This window comes from Cuculus canorus, chromosome 4 (assembly GCF_017976375.1).
Source record: "Cuculus canorus isolate bCucCan1 chromosome 4, bCucCan1.pri, whole genome shotgun sequence".
Taxonomy (NCBI): domain Eukaryota; kingdom Metazoa; phylum Chordata; class Aves; order Cuculiformes; family Cuculidae; genus Cuculus; species Cuculus canorus.
Genome location: NC_071404.1, coordinates 71560445 through 71578694, shown reverse-complemented (window position 1 = coordinate 71578694; position 18250 = coordinate 71560445). Strand labels below are relative to the sequence as shown.

At 43.4% G+C, this 18250-nt stretch overlaps 1 protein-coding gene and 1 long non-coding RNA gene across 5 annotated transcripts in view; one reads left to right on the top strand and one right to left on the bottom strand.

Annotated features, from left to right (window-relative positions):
* Nucleotides 1–18250, top strand: part of INTU (inturned planar cell polarity protein) — a 77669-nt gene that overhangs the window by 22095 nt on the left and 37324 nt on the right. Inside the window, exons 1-2 of one of the 4 annotated variants that reach the window (XR_008449578.1) lie at nt 4218–4421; nt 14650–15236. Coding sequence is in view for 3 of the 4 variants with exons in the window: in XM_054064713.1 (XP_053920688.1) it covers nt 4282–4421; nt 14650–15236 (727 nt within the window). In the remaining variant the exon portion in view is untranslated. Of the gene's footprint in view, nt 1–4217; nt 4422–11487; nt 11617–14649; nt 15237–18250 lie in introns of those variants that run through there. The other 3 variants (XM_054064713.1, XM_054064715.1, XM_054064716.1) reach the window with 3 other exon arrangements.
* LOC128851990 (uncharacterized) lies at nt 2025–9761 on the bottom strand. Its single transcript, XR_008449579.1, has 3 exons — nt 9627–9761; nt 5285–5474; nt 2025–2715 (listed from the first exon to the last, which is right to left on the bottom strand). It is a non-coding gene; the product is annotated as an uncharacterized LOC128851990 (long non-coding RNA).

Here is an 18250-nt window from a genome sequence, read left to right as displayed (position 1 = left end):
CAAATTCAGCAGGAAGAATGGAGCCTCTTCTGAAAGATTTCAGCTGTCCCCAAAGTGCTAACATGTCACAGCTAATGATATAAACGACAAATCAAACATATGACATAATGATGACCTGATATTCATCTCGTGTAGCCAATGGAAGCACATTAGTCTGATCCCTAGGCACACTAAAAGTTAGTAGGCAAGTCAAGGAAGTTAAAGTCTTCAAATATAGCAAAACAATAGCTTTATCACCTCTTTTAGCCTTTTCCAAAAGCAGATTATGATTCAAAAACTTCTAACCCTGTTAGCATAGGAAACGTTTTCATAATCAAAAGCTTAATAACTGCTTCTTTAAGAAAAAAACACACTACGATCTGAGAGATCAATCTCTGGCATAAGCGTAGCAACACCATATTCTGCTATTTCTTTTTTTATTTCCTTTTACATCAGAAACACTAGGATTGTTCATTAATAAAGCAGAAGGGCTTTTATAAGTCAGTTCAACAGGTACTGAAAGGGGAAGGGGATCCCAGGCATTATTTTGTATGCAGAGTGCCTGTTGAAACCCTATTGTCATTGCTTTAATTTTAACCTGGTTAAATTTCCTCCTTCTGTAGACCCTAATGGTTTTGTTTCTCTTCATTGCAGAAATTTTTAATCTTTCTCCAGCCACATGTATTGCATTGGATTCAGGAAATATGCTGTAATGCCACGTTCTCAATATGTATAATAGAGTTAAATACAAGAGTTAACAGACTTCAAATGGAATGGTGACCTACCTTTTTCTCTGGCCTGTTGTACCCGTGCTAAAATTTTGCAGAAAATACAACTAAATGGCATTTTGTATTTTAGTGAAACTTCAATACGTAAGACTCAACTGAAATAAGTCTAGTAAATGTCAAAGGCTGGGGAATTTGCAGAAGTTGTGTTAAAGGATTAATGCTAGCTCAGAACTCTCTTTTCAAGCTTAAGAAACTTATGCGCAGCTAAGGCAACATAAAATATTCAGGGGAAAATATACGGCTCTGAAAGTATCCACTGTATCACTTTTGAATTTCTGCTCCTCTTTAATTTTCCATTTGTGTCATCCATAAATATTGAGCCTGGGCACACTGAACGTGGTAAAAGTTGTAACCCACATCTAGAGAAACCTGCTATTTTATTTTAGAAGTAGTAATTTTGCCTGTTTACCAGCAGTGTGGTGCTGTTGGATCCACCATTTCAGAAGCTACACAAAACCTAAGTCATCTTTTTTACATTTTGGCACATTTTTGAGGCAGACTCTATTTATATTTATATGTTCCAGTGTTGCTGAGTTGTAAGCAATTCTAATAAATATCTTCACAACTGATCTTAAGCCCACGTAAAAGCACAATATTAATAGCAGATGATGTTATTATTAAGCTCAGCATCAGGTCAGTAGTTGTAAGGAACACAAAAAAAAAGGTCTTCCATGAGAAGGAACCCAGGGACAAAGGAAAGCTGACAAGCACCTTCGAAAGGCCTTCAGGCAATGCAGTGTGATTTTGATGGTAATGTTTGGGGGTAAACCATCAAATGCCATCCCTAGAAGTGGGATTTGTATTGTCCTAAGCCAACAATATCCCTGTTGTGTACAAAATTAAACATCTCTGTTCCCTCAGAGCATTAAAATAGTACTAAGAGTGAAAACAAATACAGCAAATCTCTGCAGCTTTTGTTCTGCTGATACATAAATACATAAAGGTATTCTGAAAATCACACTGGACAGGACTGATGGGAACCTAGCAGGTCCATATGAGCTACTGAAGTCTCAGAACTATATGAAATTCTAGTCTAAAATTTATCACCTCGGTATGCATGCATACGGACTTTTGCCTCTCATTTGCTTAAGGAAACACACAATGCTAGCGGCTCTGGCTCCTAATTATGCTGCTGTTAGATGCTGGGCTGCTGAAGGCTGATTACATCAAAGAGGAATTGCAAAATTTTTGGGGATTAATCAGTGCTACCTTAAGCAATCTTTGCCTTTTATTTTTTTTTTCAATTCGGCATTTAGACAGGAGTGAACACATAGCTTAAAATGACCTTCACTGTCTCTTCCCCACTTTCACAGGGCTCATTTTCTGTAGCAGACACACTGGGAAGACACAAAAGTAACTCTATCCATGAACAGGAGGAAAATTTCTAACCTTGCCATCTGATCCATACTTCCTAGAACATTTGTATATCATAGAATCATAGAATCATTTGGTTGGAAAAGACTGTTGAGATTACTGAGTCCAACCATACCTGTCCACCACTGAACCATATCCCTGAGCAAACACTGAAACATCCTAAGTTTCAGAACACACATTGCCCACTGGTGCAGTCACCTAGAAACGTGGATTGTGTCTAAGAGGTTTTCGAGAGCGGTGGGGACATGACCATGCCATTTCTGTCAGCTTTCTGAAATTGAGATGTGGGTATTGCAAGAAGTTCTCTGCTCAGTGCTCACTGCAGAAGCATTATACTTGTTTTGATACTGTACATCCCATACTCCTCCAGTCACTGCCACTTAGACCAAAAATCCTTGTATATCTTCAGTCTCCTTAGCACCATAGCCCTGGATCTAAAGATCATGACAAAGACGTTACGGTCATAATCCTAGAAAGTACTGCTGCTGCTGCTTACCTCAGTGGATAATGGTGATTCCCACATCTTTGACAGCAGTAGAATTCAGAGGGGGTTGTCCTTCTCTTAAAATTCTAGCTGGTATCAAAGAAAGAAAGCAAAATTTAGAGAAGTAAAAAATGGCAAGACGCCTAAGCGTTAGAGTCACACTACTTGGTGAGAATCCTAGCCGCAGACTCAGGGCGATTTCACGTTCATCCTCTCCAAACTGAGGGAAGCCACTGTCTACTCAAGCCAAAGTCTTTATTTACTGCATTTAGTGGCCAGCATCCCATGGAGTTGGGTGCCAAAGTATTCCAATTTGTTAACCATTCTGTATCACGCTAACGGTCCTCCTCTTAATGGTCTTTCTGGGAAACAACTTCATTGTTTTGCTGCTATAATTATCTCAGAAACAATGATTGTCAAAACCAAAAACTGATGGGTTTAATAAACGATTGCAAGGCTTTTGTTGATCTTCAGTCACCTACAGAAGAAAATCTGGAGGAAACAACCACATCTTGAAAATTTCTAAACAGTAGAAAGAACCGATCTCTTTGATGAGAAAATGAATGATAGCAAATTGTGGGCAAAAAATAAAAATGGTGAAGTTATGGCTTACATCATTTTGATACATTCATATCCCTATTCATTCAATATACTGTGTCAGAATTTTGCAGGTGGGAAACCTTACCAGAGTCCTGCAACTTGGTAATTATCTGAAAGCGCTTGTAATTATTATTTTGTGAAAGAAGGAAACAAAGACATTAGATTTTGTGGGACGGGTCATTTTTCACGTTAAGGAAATAGAATCAGCTGAACAATTCCATTATTTTAACCAACAAGGAAATACGGGGGGAAATAACTCTTTTCTCACATAACAGGAGCTGGGGATGCAGCTCTGGGAAAAAAAAAATTATGCCTGCAGTGATATAAGAAGCAGTTACTATTAAAAAAAGTGGAATATTTTTTACTTAGGCTAAAGTAGAGTTGTTTCATCTACGTAACTGTATTTTTTTGAAAGGTATGGGGGTTTTTTTGAAAGTTAAGAATGTCCCTCTGATAGCACGTTTTCTTCCAAACAATGTTTTTCCAGATACTGTTCATTGTTTATAGATGATAATGTCCTGTGTTCAGTATGGTCTGTGCTGAAGTATGTTCTGTGATCAACTCTGACTGCAGCCTTTCCCTGTCTCAAATGCAAGGTCAGACAGAGCTGGAGCCAGCTCCAAATTAGCAAGAGATTTGACTGTTGCGAAGTTCGTGGTAACAGTAAAATTAGTACTATAGTATGGCTAAGATATCTGAGAAAATTTATCCGTATGCATGTAAATGGGAAATCCATCCTGCCCCCAGCCCTGGTCTCTGCACAGGACCGATGAGGATCGCTCCCTCGCGTTGCCCAGCCCTGATTCAAGGATGCTGCTTTCTAAACCTCCTAAACGAGCCTCAGGGAGTTTATTTTCAGTGTCAGCAGTCAGGGATGTTTTTAGCGCATTTTGTAGCAAACTGGTGCGTTCTGGGCTTGCTCCTTCCTGAAAGAAACAACAACGCCTGGAGGCAGCGCAGGGCAGGTCCGAGGTCCGGGAGAGCTCCCTGTCGGGGGTGGGCGGCAGGAGGAGCCCGGGCTGGGACCGCTCCCTCCATCGCCCCGCGGCGGGAGGGATGCGGAGCTCCCACCTGCCCGGGGCGGGCGATGCAGGGATCACGGGGATGTTCGGGCTGGGCAGGCACAGCATCCCTTTGCCGCCCGCCACCAGGAACCTGGAGGACCTGGACTCGGTGCAGAGCATCCTGCTGCACAGGTCAGTGGCTGCGGGGACGAGGAGGGTGGGTGGGTGGGTGTGTGTGTGGGGGGAGGTTGCTTCCCAGGCTTGGGAAAGCTCCCCTGGCAGGAACGAGCGAACCCACGGGCTCTCCGGAGAGGATTCTCCCCGCAGCCTTTTGTTGTCGAGGCAGGCAGGGAGAAGGGCTGTGTTCGTGCCTCCCCTCGTCTTCCACGGGCAGGAGCTGGGGCTGCCTCGCCGCTCGGGAAAGGGGAAGGGATGGGGATGGAGAAAGGGAAAGGGAAAGGGAAAGGGAAAGGGAAAGGGAAAGGGAAAGGGGAAAACGGAAAAGAGAAAAGGGAGAAGAAAGAAGGGAAGGGGAAACAGAAAGGGACGGGGAAAAGGAAAAAAAGGGAAAAGAGAAAAGGGAAAAGTAAAGAGAAAGGGGATAGGTAAGGGGGAGAGGGAAAGGGAAAAGGAATAGGGAAAGAGGAAAGGGAAAGAGGCAGTTGCCAGTGGGGCACCAGCCTGCCCTTGGGTTTTCCTCTCTCCCTTCCTCCTGGAGCAGCAGTGGAGCTGCAGGTGAGGGCAGCCCCCCTACTGCACTCGAGGATGCCCTGCTGATGATGGCAGGATTGCGTGGGAGCCTGGGGCTACCTCTGGATTCCTTGGATGTGTAAGAGAGCGGTTTCACAGGGTCCCACCAATTCCAGAAGCATTTTGAACTCTTTTTTAAGGAAGGGGGGGGGTGATAATCATAACTGGTACAGAAATCCAGGATGGGCACTCCTTGAGTGGATGTCCAGGAGGTGCACTGCATGGGAAGCAGCTGCTTTTCCCATCTCTAAGTGCAGATTTCCACAGTATCCCCCTCCAAAGGAATGCTGGCAGTAGGACCTTACCCCATGGGACTGTGCAGGACTTTGAGAGCCACTCTCAATCCCATTTTCTTTGTGCTGGCTGAGAGCTGCTGAAACTTCACAAGGAAAACACCATCTCATTTGGCAGTATCCAGGGAAAGCCCAACTCCAGTTGTTCTGTGAAGTGCCCGTTTCCTACTGTGGTTTTGCAGATACGTGGATTTGTTTCCCACTGTAAAGAAAAAGTAGAGCTTTTTTCAGTGCCAGCTCCAAACAGCTCTTGCTATGGGAACTAACAACTAACTCAGCTTCTCTACAGCTCCAAGCATCAAACTCAATAGTCTCTTAAAACCAATTCCTGGGAACACTAGGGGTGAAAGCACTGAGTACAGCAAGGAGGGCGCACCAGAATCAGCCTGTTCCCGCACTCTGAAGCTGCTTCATAAGCAATAAATGTGCCCCTATGCTCACAGAGGACCCTCTGGCATGTGAAACTGTGCATGCCTTTGTTAGTGACTTAACAGAAAATGTTCCGTTTCAAAGTTGGATTAAGGATGTCCTGCCCCATGGTATTGCTTATATACTTTTGGAGTAATAAAGTACTGTTCATACTTAAAACATTTTCATATGGACTGACAGCAAATAATGGTTTTCTTTCATGCTTGACATGCCTGCTATGCATAGCAGGTGATCCTAAAAGAAGCCTGTAGATTTAAAGTGAAGTAAAAACAGTAGGGAAAAATTTGAAATCACAGCTGTGTTTCATGTTAGAGGGAACTCTTAACTCTCTAGGACTAGTTTCCAAAAGAATGAAATGGGTCGAACTGGTCTTTCTGAATTCTTGAGGTTTGTCTTCCGTTGTTTTTATGTTCTGCTTCTGAAACGCTTTATGTGATCCAGTTGCATAGAGGGAGGTTAATACAGAAAGCTTAAAAAGTCAGAAAGAGCAGTCTATTTTCATTGATCGCTGTTTTGTCACAAAGGTAGCCTTCATTCTCTATTTAGTCTGCTTATATGCAAATATCACCATTAAAATGACAGTCCAGTGTCACCATTCAATCCATGCCACTTAGCTATGGATGGTCTCTGTGCATCAATGTCATAAAAGCTGTGAACAGAAGATTTTTGTAATCTCATTCACATAGTTTTATGTCAAACTTGTAGTCATGGCATCTTGTTTATGAAGGAATGCATGTGAAATGTGCCTTCTGTCTCTTAAGAGAGACTGTGGGAGGGCAGGGAAAAACTGTATTGTCATTGAACTTTAAAAAAGAGGAACTTATTTCTCTCTCATTTTGGCTGATGCTGTGCACTGGAAGAATAAACAAATCAATAGGAATCAAGAGCTAAAAAGTCTGTGATGTCACTTGTTAGCTATCCAGATTTTCTGTTAGTCTTTCTTCACATGTTTGAGTAAAGCAGGTGTTAGCAGCATGAAACAGAACTCTTAAACAAAGATGAAAATGTTTTCCACTAAGTCCTATCTGCTTTTTAAGGTATCATGTTATAGCTGAAATATTTCATGTTATGTCTGTCCAGCTGTTGATAGAGCCTTCCTGGAAATATTATCTGATATAAAAGCAAGGAGAAATGAAAAAAATTAAGCAATAAGAAGTCACTTAGGCCTTCTTATTTCTTTACAAATAAAGAAGAGCTGTAATTTGAAGTATGGGGGGGGACACAACGACAAAGGAACACTTAAAATGCTATTGATAGATGTAAGTAGTCTAAGAATGACATATTGAAGTACAGTTCAGGTATATCCAGTGGGATTTGTCTCACAGTATTACTGTGACCTGCTTATACTGCCTATATGATACAAAAAAGCTGGCAGATCCAGTCATTGGAAAATTCTTCCAGTTTGGAGCACTGTTCTGATAGTACAGAGGCAGCACTGCAGTCTACACTCTTCCTCACCCACACTGGCGTTTAGCAGAGGGAATGACTCTGAAGAAGAAAGGGAGTTGGGCTGAAAAACCAGGGATCTGATACAATTCCTGGATAGTGCATTGGCACCACATGGGCATAAACTACACCCAAGTATCAGGTAGCATTCACTCATAGCAGAGGGTGTGTTGGTTTACCCTGTGTGGAGAAGAGCTCAACTGCATCCACAGCTCATGCCCAACACACCTCTTGAATGTGAAGCAGTGAAATCAGCCTGGCATATCATCACTGAACCATGGGCCCTGGCAACATCGCTAAGATCAGGCCTGACTATACAAAACCAAACACGACAAGTTAGACTCCTCATATACACTAATCCTAGATTTCCCTGGGCTCTTCTATCTAGCTGCTAGGAAAGGCTATAACTTATAGGATCATAGAAAGGGACCTTAAGGCCCATCCAGTTCCAATCCCATGCCATGGGCAGGGACACCTCCCACTGGATCAGGTTGCTCAAAGCCTCATCCAACCTGGCCTCAAACACCACCAGGGATGGGGCAGCCACGACTTCCCTGGGCAACCTGTGCCAGTCCCTCACCATCCTCACAGTAAAAAATTTCTTTGTAAAGTCTGATCCAAACCTCCCCTCTTTCAACTTAAAACTGTTACCCCTTGTCCTATCCCTGCACCCCCTGATAAAGAGCCCCTCCCCATCTTTCCTTTATGCCCCCTTTCAGTACTGGAAGGCTGATATAAGGTCTCCCCAGAGCCTTCTCTTCTCTAGGCTAAACGACTTCAGTCTCATTTATTCATCATCAGGTTGAAAAAATCAGCTGTTGGGAAGTAACAATGAAATAAATGTTAGTAGTTTGAATGGGGCAGTGATTGGAATAGCGGTTCATAAGTATCTCACGCAACAGTACTGAAAACTAGAGTTACACCTTAATTATTTTCCTCCTTTATGAGAAAGGATCAGTGTATCTCCTTGGTGTGTCCTATACACTCTTTTAACTAGGATCTACTCCTGAATATAAAGGTGGATCAAGGTAGATTGTTACTTTTAAAGCACAATAGCTTTTGAAGCAGCCAAAAAAGAAACAATGAACTCTTGTTCTGAAATGGATTTCCGCACATGGATTTAGTTTCTTGCAGCAACAGCTAATCAGAACAACCTTAAGGCTTTTTAATTATCCACTTTTAAATGCTCATTAACCAGTTGTCCAGTGACAGTGAGCAGCAGTGTTGATGCCAGTGATGCCCTGTGGCAAATTTCTACCATCTGCTCATTAATAAGAGCGACCTAGCGTAAAAGGCTTACGGATTCTCAGTGAGAAACATCGGCCCAGCTACTTGGACTAAGTGTAAATGATCTGCCAGAGGACAAATTATTTCAAGTCTTTTCCTAATATTTATGCACAAGAAATGAGAGGCTTTCCTCTCAAGGGGGATTGTGTGGGAAAATATGTGTCTTCAGTAAAATAAAATCCTGCTGTGTGAGATATATTATGTCTTGCTATCATTAATTGTTCCCACAGCAGCCAAAATTCTACATTCATTTCAGAAAAAAATACTTAGGTGGCTCCCAACTACCCCTCTCAGTGGACCAGAGTCTTCCATCATCCTTTGCTCCGCGATATGGTGATCTCTATAACACCAAGTAGTGTGAGACAGCCGCCTCCCTTTTTGAGAGCCTGTATATTTCACATATCGAGCAAACAACTGGAATCAATTAACGAACTCTTGAACTCAGTGAAATTTAACTTAAATAGCACTGGACCATCTGGCATAGGCTATCACTTCTCTACAGAAACCCTTCAGCGTGCTGTTCAGTTTATTAAAAATGCTTGCAAATATAAGCAGAATTAGGGAGGGCGGGACAGTGTGTCTCACCTCTATTACAATTCTAACCCCGGCAGTATTCCTCTTAGAAAAAACATAACTCATTAGAACATAACTCATTAGGCTCTTTGGGAAATGCTGTTTATACAGATTATTTTGTTTTCACTAAATAAACTGTTTGGAAGGTGGAGTACTTGCAAAATATTTTTTCCACCTGTTCTGCTGGAAGCAATAGAAAGAATGAAAATTGGTGCATGTCCTGCATTCTGACAGCTTCAAACAACCAAAGATCAGATTTTTTTTCAAAGCATCGTGGTTGTTACCAGCTCAATAGGAAAGAAAACTTAAATTATCTACTATATCCTGTCTTAAACAGACTGAAACCATATCAGAAAAAAACATTTCTTTTCTTTAGGCAGGGAATGTTCCCCTCTTCTCCTTCGGATAGGTTTGTAGTCTTAGAATCCACGCAACAGTGAATCCTGTACGGGCACTTCAGAACAGCCACAGAATTTAACACATGTACCTTTAACAGATCCACTTGAAGCATCTAACGCACGTATGCAAGTCAAAAATATTTCTGCCTGATAATTTACTTGAAATTACTCTTATTAATGAACACTTTCCTAAAACATTTTCAAGCACAGGAATTTCATACCAGAATTCTGTGACTCCAGCACTATAAAACCTCACTGATGAAGCTGCGCAAACATCCCACTGAGCAGAGATTAAATCCAACGCGTTAAAAATGTTCCAACAATTATTCTCCATCTCTTTCCTTATTCACCACGCGTGTCCTGATAGGTTTACTGATGGAGCTGCACAGCAAGTTGTCCGCAGGGTTGCCATGAGTTTTTCATGGATGCGAGTAATTTAAGTCCTGAAAACCAAGCAGGGATTTTATTTTTCCTGTCTGTTTACTGTGCATCATTTGATGTTTGTAGGCTGTGCTGGATCTGGCTTGTTTGGGTCCACCACACACACACACACAGAGACAGATGGACAGACACATACACAGAAACACAGAACATGCAAGGACAGACACACAGAGAACCACAAACACACACAGAACATGCAGAGACAGATGCACACAGACACACAGAGCACAGAGACACACACAGACACACAGAACACAGAGACAGACACACAGACAGATACAGACGTGCACAGAGAACACACAGAGAGACACACAGAGACACAGCACACACAGACAAGACACACACAGACACAGACACACAGAACAGAGGCAGACACAGAACACAAACACAGCACGCAGAGAGATAGAGATACCGACACACAGATGCATGCACACAAAGACACACATGCATGCGCGCGTGCACACACACAGACACACTCAGAGACATGCTGGCACACATGTGCGTAAACATACACATGCACATGCACACATGTGCACACACAGAGAGACAGACACACACATCCAGGTACATACACACACAGACAGGCATGCACACACACAGACACACACAGACAGATGCACGCGGACATGCATGCACACACACACAGAGGCAGAGACATGCACGGACACACACAGACACATACACACACGTACACACAGCTGCACATGCAGACAGGCATGCACAGATGCAGACAGGCGTGCACACGCACACAGACACGCACACACAGATGCACAGGCAGACAGGCATGCACACATGCACGTGCAGACATGCACACACACAGACACACGCACACAGATGCACGTGCAGACAGGCATGCACACAGATGCGCACACAGACATGCACGCACACAGACACATGCACACACGTACACAGATGCACATGCAGACAGGCATGCACACACATGCACAGACAGGTGCACACAGGCACAGACAGGCATACACACACAGACACACGCACACACATACACACAGATGCACACACAGACATGCGCACACCCAGACACGCACACACAGATGCATACAGACGTGCACACAGACATGCACACACAGATGCACACAGACATGCACACACAGACACATGCACAGACATGCACACACACAGACATGCACAGAGACACATGCACACACAGATGCACACAGATGCACACACAGACATGCGTGCACACAGACACATGCACACCCATGCACAGACGTACACACAGATGCGCATGCAGACAGGCATGCACACTCAGACACACACACACATGCACACATAGACATGCGTACACACAGACACACACACGTACACTCACACAGATGCACACGCAGACAGGCACACACGCACAGACGGGCAGGCACACACATGCACGCACACACACGCAGGCACACACAGACACACACTCTCACACAGAGACACACACAGACACACACACGCACAGACGGGCAGGCGCGCACACACACACACACACGCACACACACACACACAGACACACACGCACACACAGGCACACACGCACACACACAGAGACACTCTCACACCTACACACACTCACCCTCTCTCCCCGCCCCGGGACTTTCCCGCTCCCCGCGGCCGCCAATGGGGGCTCCGCGCGGGGGTCACGTGCTCGCCACGCGCGGGTGTCATGGCTGCCGCCGGCACAGCCGCCGGCCCGGCGGAGCCGCTGAGCGCGGGGCGTGCGGACACCGACAGCGCTTCCTCCTCCGCCTCCTCCTCGCTGTCTGCCAGCTCCGAGTAAGGGCCGGGCGGGGCCCCGGGGCTGGGCGCTCTCCGCACCCCGGCAGGGGCAGCAGGGAAGCTGGGGAGCGGCTGCCTTCACCAGGGAGTGCTGGGGAGTGGTTTTGAGCTGAAAGAGGAGAGATTTACTTCATCTGTTAGGAAGAAAATCTTTCCCGTGAGGCCGATGAGGCACTGGCACGGGTTGCCCGGAGAAGTCGTGGGTGTCCCATCCCCGGAGGGGTGCCTTCAGTATCCCTCAGCAGCTTCCAGCACCTGAAGGGGCTACAGGAAAGCCGGGGAGGGGCTTCTAGAGGGTCATGGAGTGACAGGGCGTGTGGTAATGATTTTAAACTGAAAAGGGGGAGATTTAAATTAGATGTAGGGAAGAAATTCTTCACGGTGAGGAGGATGGTGAAGCTCTGGAACAGGTTGCTCAGGGAAGTTGTGGATGTCCCATCCCGGGAAGCATTCCAGAATCAAACGAAGGAAAATCCGCGGTTTCAATACAGGATGGGAGATGATGTGATTGAGAGCAGCCCTGCAGGACTTGGTGTGCTGATTGACGAGAAACTCAACATGAGCTGGCAATGTGCGCTCACAGCCCAGAAGGCCAACCGTGTCTGTCCTGGGCTACATCAAAAGCAGCGTGGCCAGCAGGGCGAGGGAGGGGATTCTGCCTCTCTGTTCCTCTCTTGTGAGACTTCATCTGGAGTACTGTGTCCAGTTCTGGAATCCTCAACATATGAAGGATATGGAGCTGTTGGAACGAGTCCAGAGGAGGGCTACAAAGATGATCTGAGGGCTGGAGCACCTCCCATAGAAAGACAGGCTGAGAGAGTTGGGGTTGTTCAGCCTGGAGAAGAGAAGGCTCTGGGGAGACCTTATAGTGACCTTCCAGTACTTGAAGGGGCTACAGGAAAGCTGGGAGAGGCTTTTTATAAAGGCATGTAGTAATAAGAGTATAGGCAATGGGTATAAACTGGAGAGGGGCAGATTTAGATGAGACATAAGGAGGAATTTCTTCTCAGTGAGGGTGGTGAGGCACTGGCACAGGTTGCCCAGGGAAGCTGTGGCTGCCCCCTCCCTGGAGGTGTTCAAGGCCAGGTTGGATGGAGGTGTCTGGTAGGAGGTGTCCCTGCCTATGGCAGGGGGGTTGGAACCAGGTGATCTTTAAGATCCCTTCCAACTGAAACCAATCTATGAAATCTCTGCCAGGTTATTTCTTACATACCATCTTTTGAGACATGACCGACTGGCCTCATCAGACTTTAGGTGTTATTATCATTTTAATATTTTCTTGAGTAAGATCCTCAAGATCTTGAGTAAGACTTTGTACAAGATGCAAACTCTGACTTACCCATGGCCATCAGGAACAGCGAAATTATCCCAAGTAGTGGCTCTTCCAAAGCTATCAACTTAGGCAACATTATTAATAACCGCAGAGGAAGCGCATGAAGTTCGTGTCTAAAACATCCACAGAGTTCAGTAATTTACTGAGACTCAAGGATGAGAGTAATGCCAATGTTTTCTGCATTCTTAGTCCAGCTGTATCCTCCCTTTGAGTCCTTAAAAGTGCTGTAGTACAGTGTCTTCGTATAGTATTCTCTGTTCAGCTAAACTTTGGAGCTGTATCATTTATCTGTGAATTCAAATTAGTGTTCTATTTGAATTCTGTAGTAGTCATTTTAAACAAAATTTGCATCCCTTCAATCGAACTAGCTAGTTCTGGTATAAAGTGTATGTCAGCTTTAAACAATAATAATAATTACTATATAAGTCTCCATTCTAGTTTTTCCTTATTTGATTTTTATCAATGTGGTCTTAGACTCATAGAAGGGGAGACCCCATTGTTCTCTAGTCAGGAAGTATGAACTGGTCTTGTCTGTTTCTGAAAATCTTCCGTGCAGAACAGCCCAGATGTTACATCATCTGCTAACACTGATTTGTTTATGTATCTACACAAAAAGCTGTCTTAATATTTAGCTTAAATACTTTGTTAAATTATACCAGTAGGTACTCCTATTTTGGTTGCTATTGGTCCTCATGCTCTGTATTAATACTCCATGGTTCACCTTCGCATGGGGGAGTGGACCATTTGGCCTATTGCTTGTCAGGTATCGTTTTTTGTTTAGGTTTTTTCTCAGCTAAAAGCACATGATTAAAACACATTTATAAACTTACTGTTTGTTTCTGGGCTTGTTCCAGTTATTACATCTTTCTTAAAATGTACTATCCAAAATGGGACATGGTTGACACATTACCATTGCCAAATTAGGACAAAGAGGTTTTTTGTGCTGTGCAGACGGCACTCCTGGTAATACATCCTGTAGTTGCCTTGCCTTCTCTCCACAGCAGCTTGTTGCTAGCAACTTAGTGATCTACTTCAGTTAGTAGAACTTTTTCTGATGCTGCCTCCTTACTTTTTGGTTGTGTATTTTTCCACAAGATCTTGAGTATGCTATTTTGAATTTGTCTTTAAAAGTGTTACCTAGGATTTGTCTTGTTTTTTTGGTTACGTTGAGGTGATTTTAAGATGTTAATCTTGCCTTTCCAAGGCGCTTGCAGTACAGTCCTTCGTAAAATGCACGTTTATGCATTTATATGCAGAAATGATGGGAGAGAACAACTGGGAGGGCATTTTTTTTTCTCTAAGAAAAAGCCCTGTTGTGCCCCTGAGTGTAACTGTGAATTAAAACTTGTGTGTGAAAGTGATGGTGTGTGGAGGGGTTGTGTGCTTTCAGAAAAGAGAATGTTTTTTTGGTTTTTGTTTTCGTTGGGGTTTTTTTTTCAGTGTCTGTTTTCCTGTAAGGCATTAGAAGGATCTCTTAACATCTGTGAGAGATGCCTTACCTTGCTATAGCCCCCATTTGTCTGAGAAGAGCTCTTGCCTTTATGGCAAACGTAAAACAGTTGAGCTTTCAATATTCAGATGGCAACACTTTTTTTTTCCTTGATGCTCTCCCTATCCCCTCCATACTTGAAGTAATTGGGTGTCACTTGTACAGATATCTTCCATATCAGAGCTGATCATTCTTTTTTCTCTCCTAGTGACCTTGAGCCTGAATGGTTGGATGGTGTGCAGAAAAATGGAGAGCTATTTTATTTAGAACTGAGTGAAAGTGAAGAAGAAATTCTGCTTCAGAACAGCTGTCCAGAAGTGCCAGCAGTGAATCATGTCAGGTTTCGTGAAAATGAAGCTGAAGTTATTCAGGAGGGATCACGAAAAGGAAGAAAGTATGAACTGAAGAAATTGACCAAAATGTTAAAAAAGAAGAACCTTTTACCAAAGCATTCTGGTATGAAAAGCCGTGGAAGCTGTAATGTGCACTCCACTGGTCCTACTTCCATACTGAAGCACCAGTCTGCTCAGAAAATGGGTGTCACCGTTCAGCAAAAATACAAAGATGTGTATGTTTATGTGAATCCTAGAAAGCTGTGTGGTGCTGAAGAACACGAGCAGCACAGGCTGCTGGAGACCTTAGTAGGGATCGTCCATCAGTCTTCATGGAGCAGCAGAAGAGCAGGAAGACAAGGCAGGAAGGATAAAGTCCACAGAGGAATCGGTGAAGAGAAGCTTGTAGTACATGGCTTGGTGCCAGGTAGTTCAGCAATGAAAACAAGTCAAATCTTGATTGGTAAGTAATGAAATGAGTAGTTAACTTATGCATTCTTCCTTTGAAAAGATTTCTAAATATTTTCTTTTGAAGTAACTGAGTTGAATGTTAGCGAGACATAAACAGTTACAGAAGACAACTAGGGAAGATTTAGATTAGACTTTAGAAAGAAATTGTTTACTGTGATGGTGGTGAGGCCCTGGCCCAGGTTGCCCAGGGAAGCTGTGGCTTCCCCATCCCTGGAGGTGTTCAAGGCCAGGTTGGATGAAGCTTTGAGTAACCTGATCCAGTGGGAGGTGTCCCTTCCCGTGGCCACTGGGTGAGAACTGGATGATCCTTAAGGTCCCTTCCAACCCAAACTGTTCTGTGATTCTTAAAGGATTATTTTAAATAAATGTCGTTGCAGCTGATGCGTTATTACTAATTCAATTTTACTCTATCAGTGTGTTATAAGAACATGTAACGTAAAATAGGAGGTGTTAATGTAGTAAAGGAGATGACTGTACTTTAAGCAAACAGGGAGTGAGCAGCTTGAACTTGGAGCAACAAATACCCCTCCCACCACCTTTAATTTAGTGCAGAATTTGCTCAGTAGATAAGTAGGACTGGGAAAAGCCACAGTCTGCCAGATATATTTTGGTTTTATTCTTTTCCACGCCATCCCCCTTAGATAAAATGCTTTACTGTATATGCTTTAAATGGATTTTGTGCCATAAAAATGAGGAAAAAATATTGAGTAAGATATATTAATCTATGTTATAAACTTTCTGCACAGCCTTGTTTGGATATTCTTCTGTTCAGCAAGTATAACAGCTGCTGCTTCAGCAGTCGTGAGCAGAAGGCCTCTAAATACGTTGTGGGCTGCAGTTTGAGGAGGCAGTGAGCCAGTATAGCAGCTCTCTGTTGCGTTGGTTTGGCTCTTGTCAGGCACTTCCATAAGCTGATGCAACTAAATAACCTGGCAGAAAACTAACCCAGAAGAAAAACTGCCTGTCTAGTTTTTGCCGGTGTTGTATTAAGTTAAACTTGGGTCACAGAAAGTGTGACAAGCACCCGATCATGGATAATGAAGAGAAATGAACTTCTGTGGCCAGTAGTGGAGGAGCAGAGATACTCACGCTTCCAGCCTCGAGAGGAGTCAGCCCTCACGAGACTCCAACTTCAGAGGCAGTAAATGTGGGACAGCTAGTCTGCGTGTGTAAAGAAAGGGTGGAAGGTTGTTTAATCACCCTGGAAGTTGCTTCTTCATAGAGAGAGCGCAAAGATGTGATGTTGGTTAGAAGATGATGAAAATCTCAGTACTGTAGTAGCACAAATCCCACAAAGTCAGCATGAGTGCCCTTGTTGTGCGTGTAAAAACAGCAAATCGTGCTTTGACTAGCTGATTCCTCTAGCACGTGGTTTTGGTAGCGATGCTAAAGAATACTCCAGAGGGAAAATTGGATAACTGTCAAACTTTACCAGAAAGAACTGATTAGTCAAGAAGTGGGGGATGTAGACTGAGAGGGAGGAGGGAGGGAATTTCAGCCTGATCTGCTTAATGGTATTTAATCTAATTAGTGTAAAAGTGGGTATTTATAACCTGTAAGTTAATTCTGGGACACAAGTTTGTGCATAACTACACGTTTGTAAGAGCAGGTGTGAAGTCAGAATGCTGTAGGCAAACACTGCATCAAGGAGAGAAAGCCAGCTACCTAAATAGAGATGATACTTCATCTGCAACACTTCATGCTTCCCAGAGCTAGTAAGGACAAAATCTGTGGGGTTTTGTTTTGTTTTAAATAGAAGAACATTTAAATTAATCTAAAGGGTCTAGCAGTTTAATATATCCCAGGTTGTCATCAACCAATACTGCCTTATTTTTGCACATTGGAAACAAGTACTTCTAAGCATTTTGTAGTTATTCAGCTCTTTGCTGGGAAAATGAGCTGTGTTCTGTGCCAGCAGTATAAAATGTATAATTTTCATATAAAAATACTTTCAAATTATATATCTATAGCGAACACTGCGTACTCTGGAATTTTTATGTGGTGTCTAGAAATAGGGATGCTTTGCATGAATTAGATGCTCTGGTTTCAGTGCTGTTTGCATAAAGAATATATAGTAAAAAGATTTTTGTACTGGTCAACAAACTGTTTGATTTACTGCTTCTGCATTGCACATCAGAGGATCAGATAGCTATGGTACACACCCAAAGCCTGAATACGAAGCAGCCATAGTTCAATAGACAGCCTCCTCAGATCCTCACAGGGTCGAAAGTTGGACAGAAAGGTCAGGAAAAATACAATAAAACTTTGGAGTTTTTTGTTGTTGTTAAAAGTAAGTTTTAGGCATCCTGTCCCTGTTGTGAATTGTGGAAACAAATGAGTAAAAAATTTCTGTGGTCAGTCTAAAATTGTAGTATTTGCACAATCTTAGCAGCTCCTTCAGCTGTCACCAGTGAGGAATATTTGAGCAGTAGAACGTGATGGCTGGTTTGGTTATAACTTCGTTCATCTTCATTGATCTGCTGATGCATAGTTATTAACCTGTTCTTCTTTCGCTATTTAATATTCTAATACAACATTTTTTGTAGTGGTGTAGTAAGTAGTATAAGTATATACTAAGTGTGTTTTCCTTTTAAAATAACATGCTTTCAACAACATATAGTGGTCTTCTTGGTGACAGCTTGCAACACGCGTTTCAGGCAAACAATCTTGATTCAGGGACTTGTTGCTGAATTTAATGGTTTGGCAATTAATGTGAAACTTTAGCTCACTTCTTCAGGTACTGAGGAAATGGAAACAAAACAAGACCGTAACAATTAAGAAAGTGTCTTTTTCCCAGCCTTCTCCAGGCTCAGCATTAAAGACCTATCCTCTTCCCCTTCTTCGTCTCAGCTACCCTTGCTTTCACTGGATGCTGTGTGCGCCCCAGACCCTTTGGTGAGGTAATGGGTGGCACAAGAGTGTAGGATTGCGTGTGCAGTGTTTTCCTTCTGCCACTCTTCTTTCTTGTTCTCCTCTGCTGCAGCATGACTCCTCCACTGACCACAG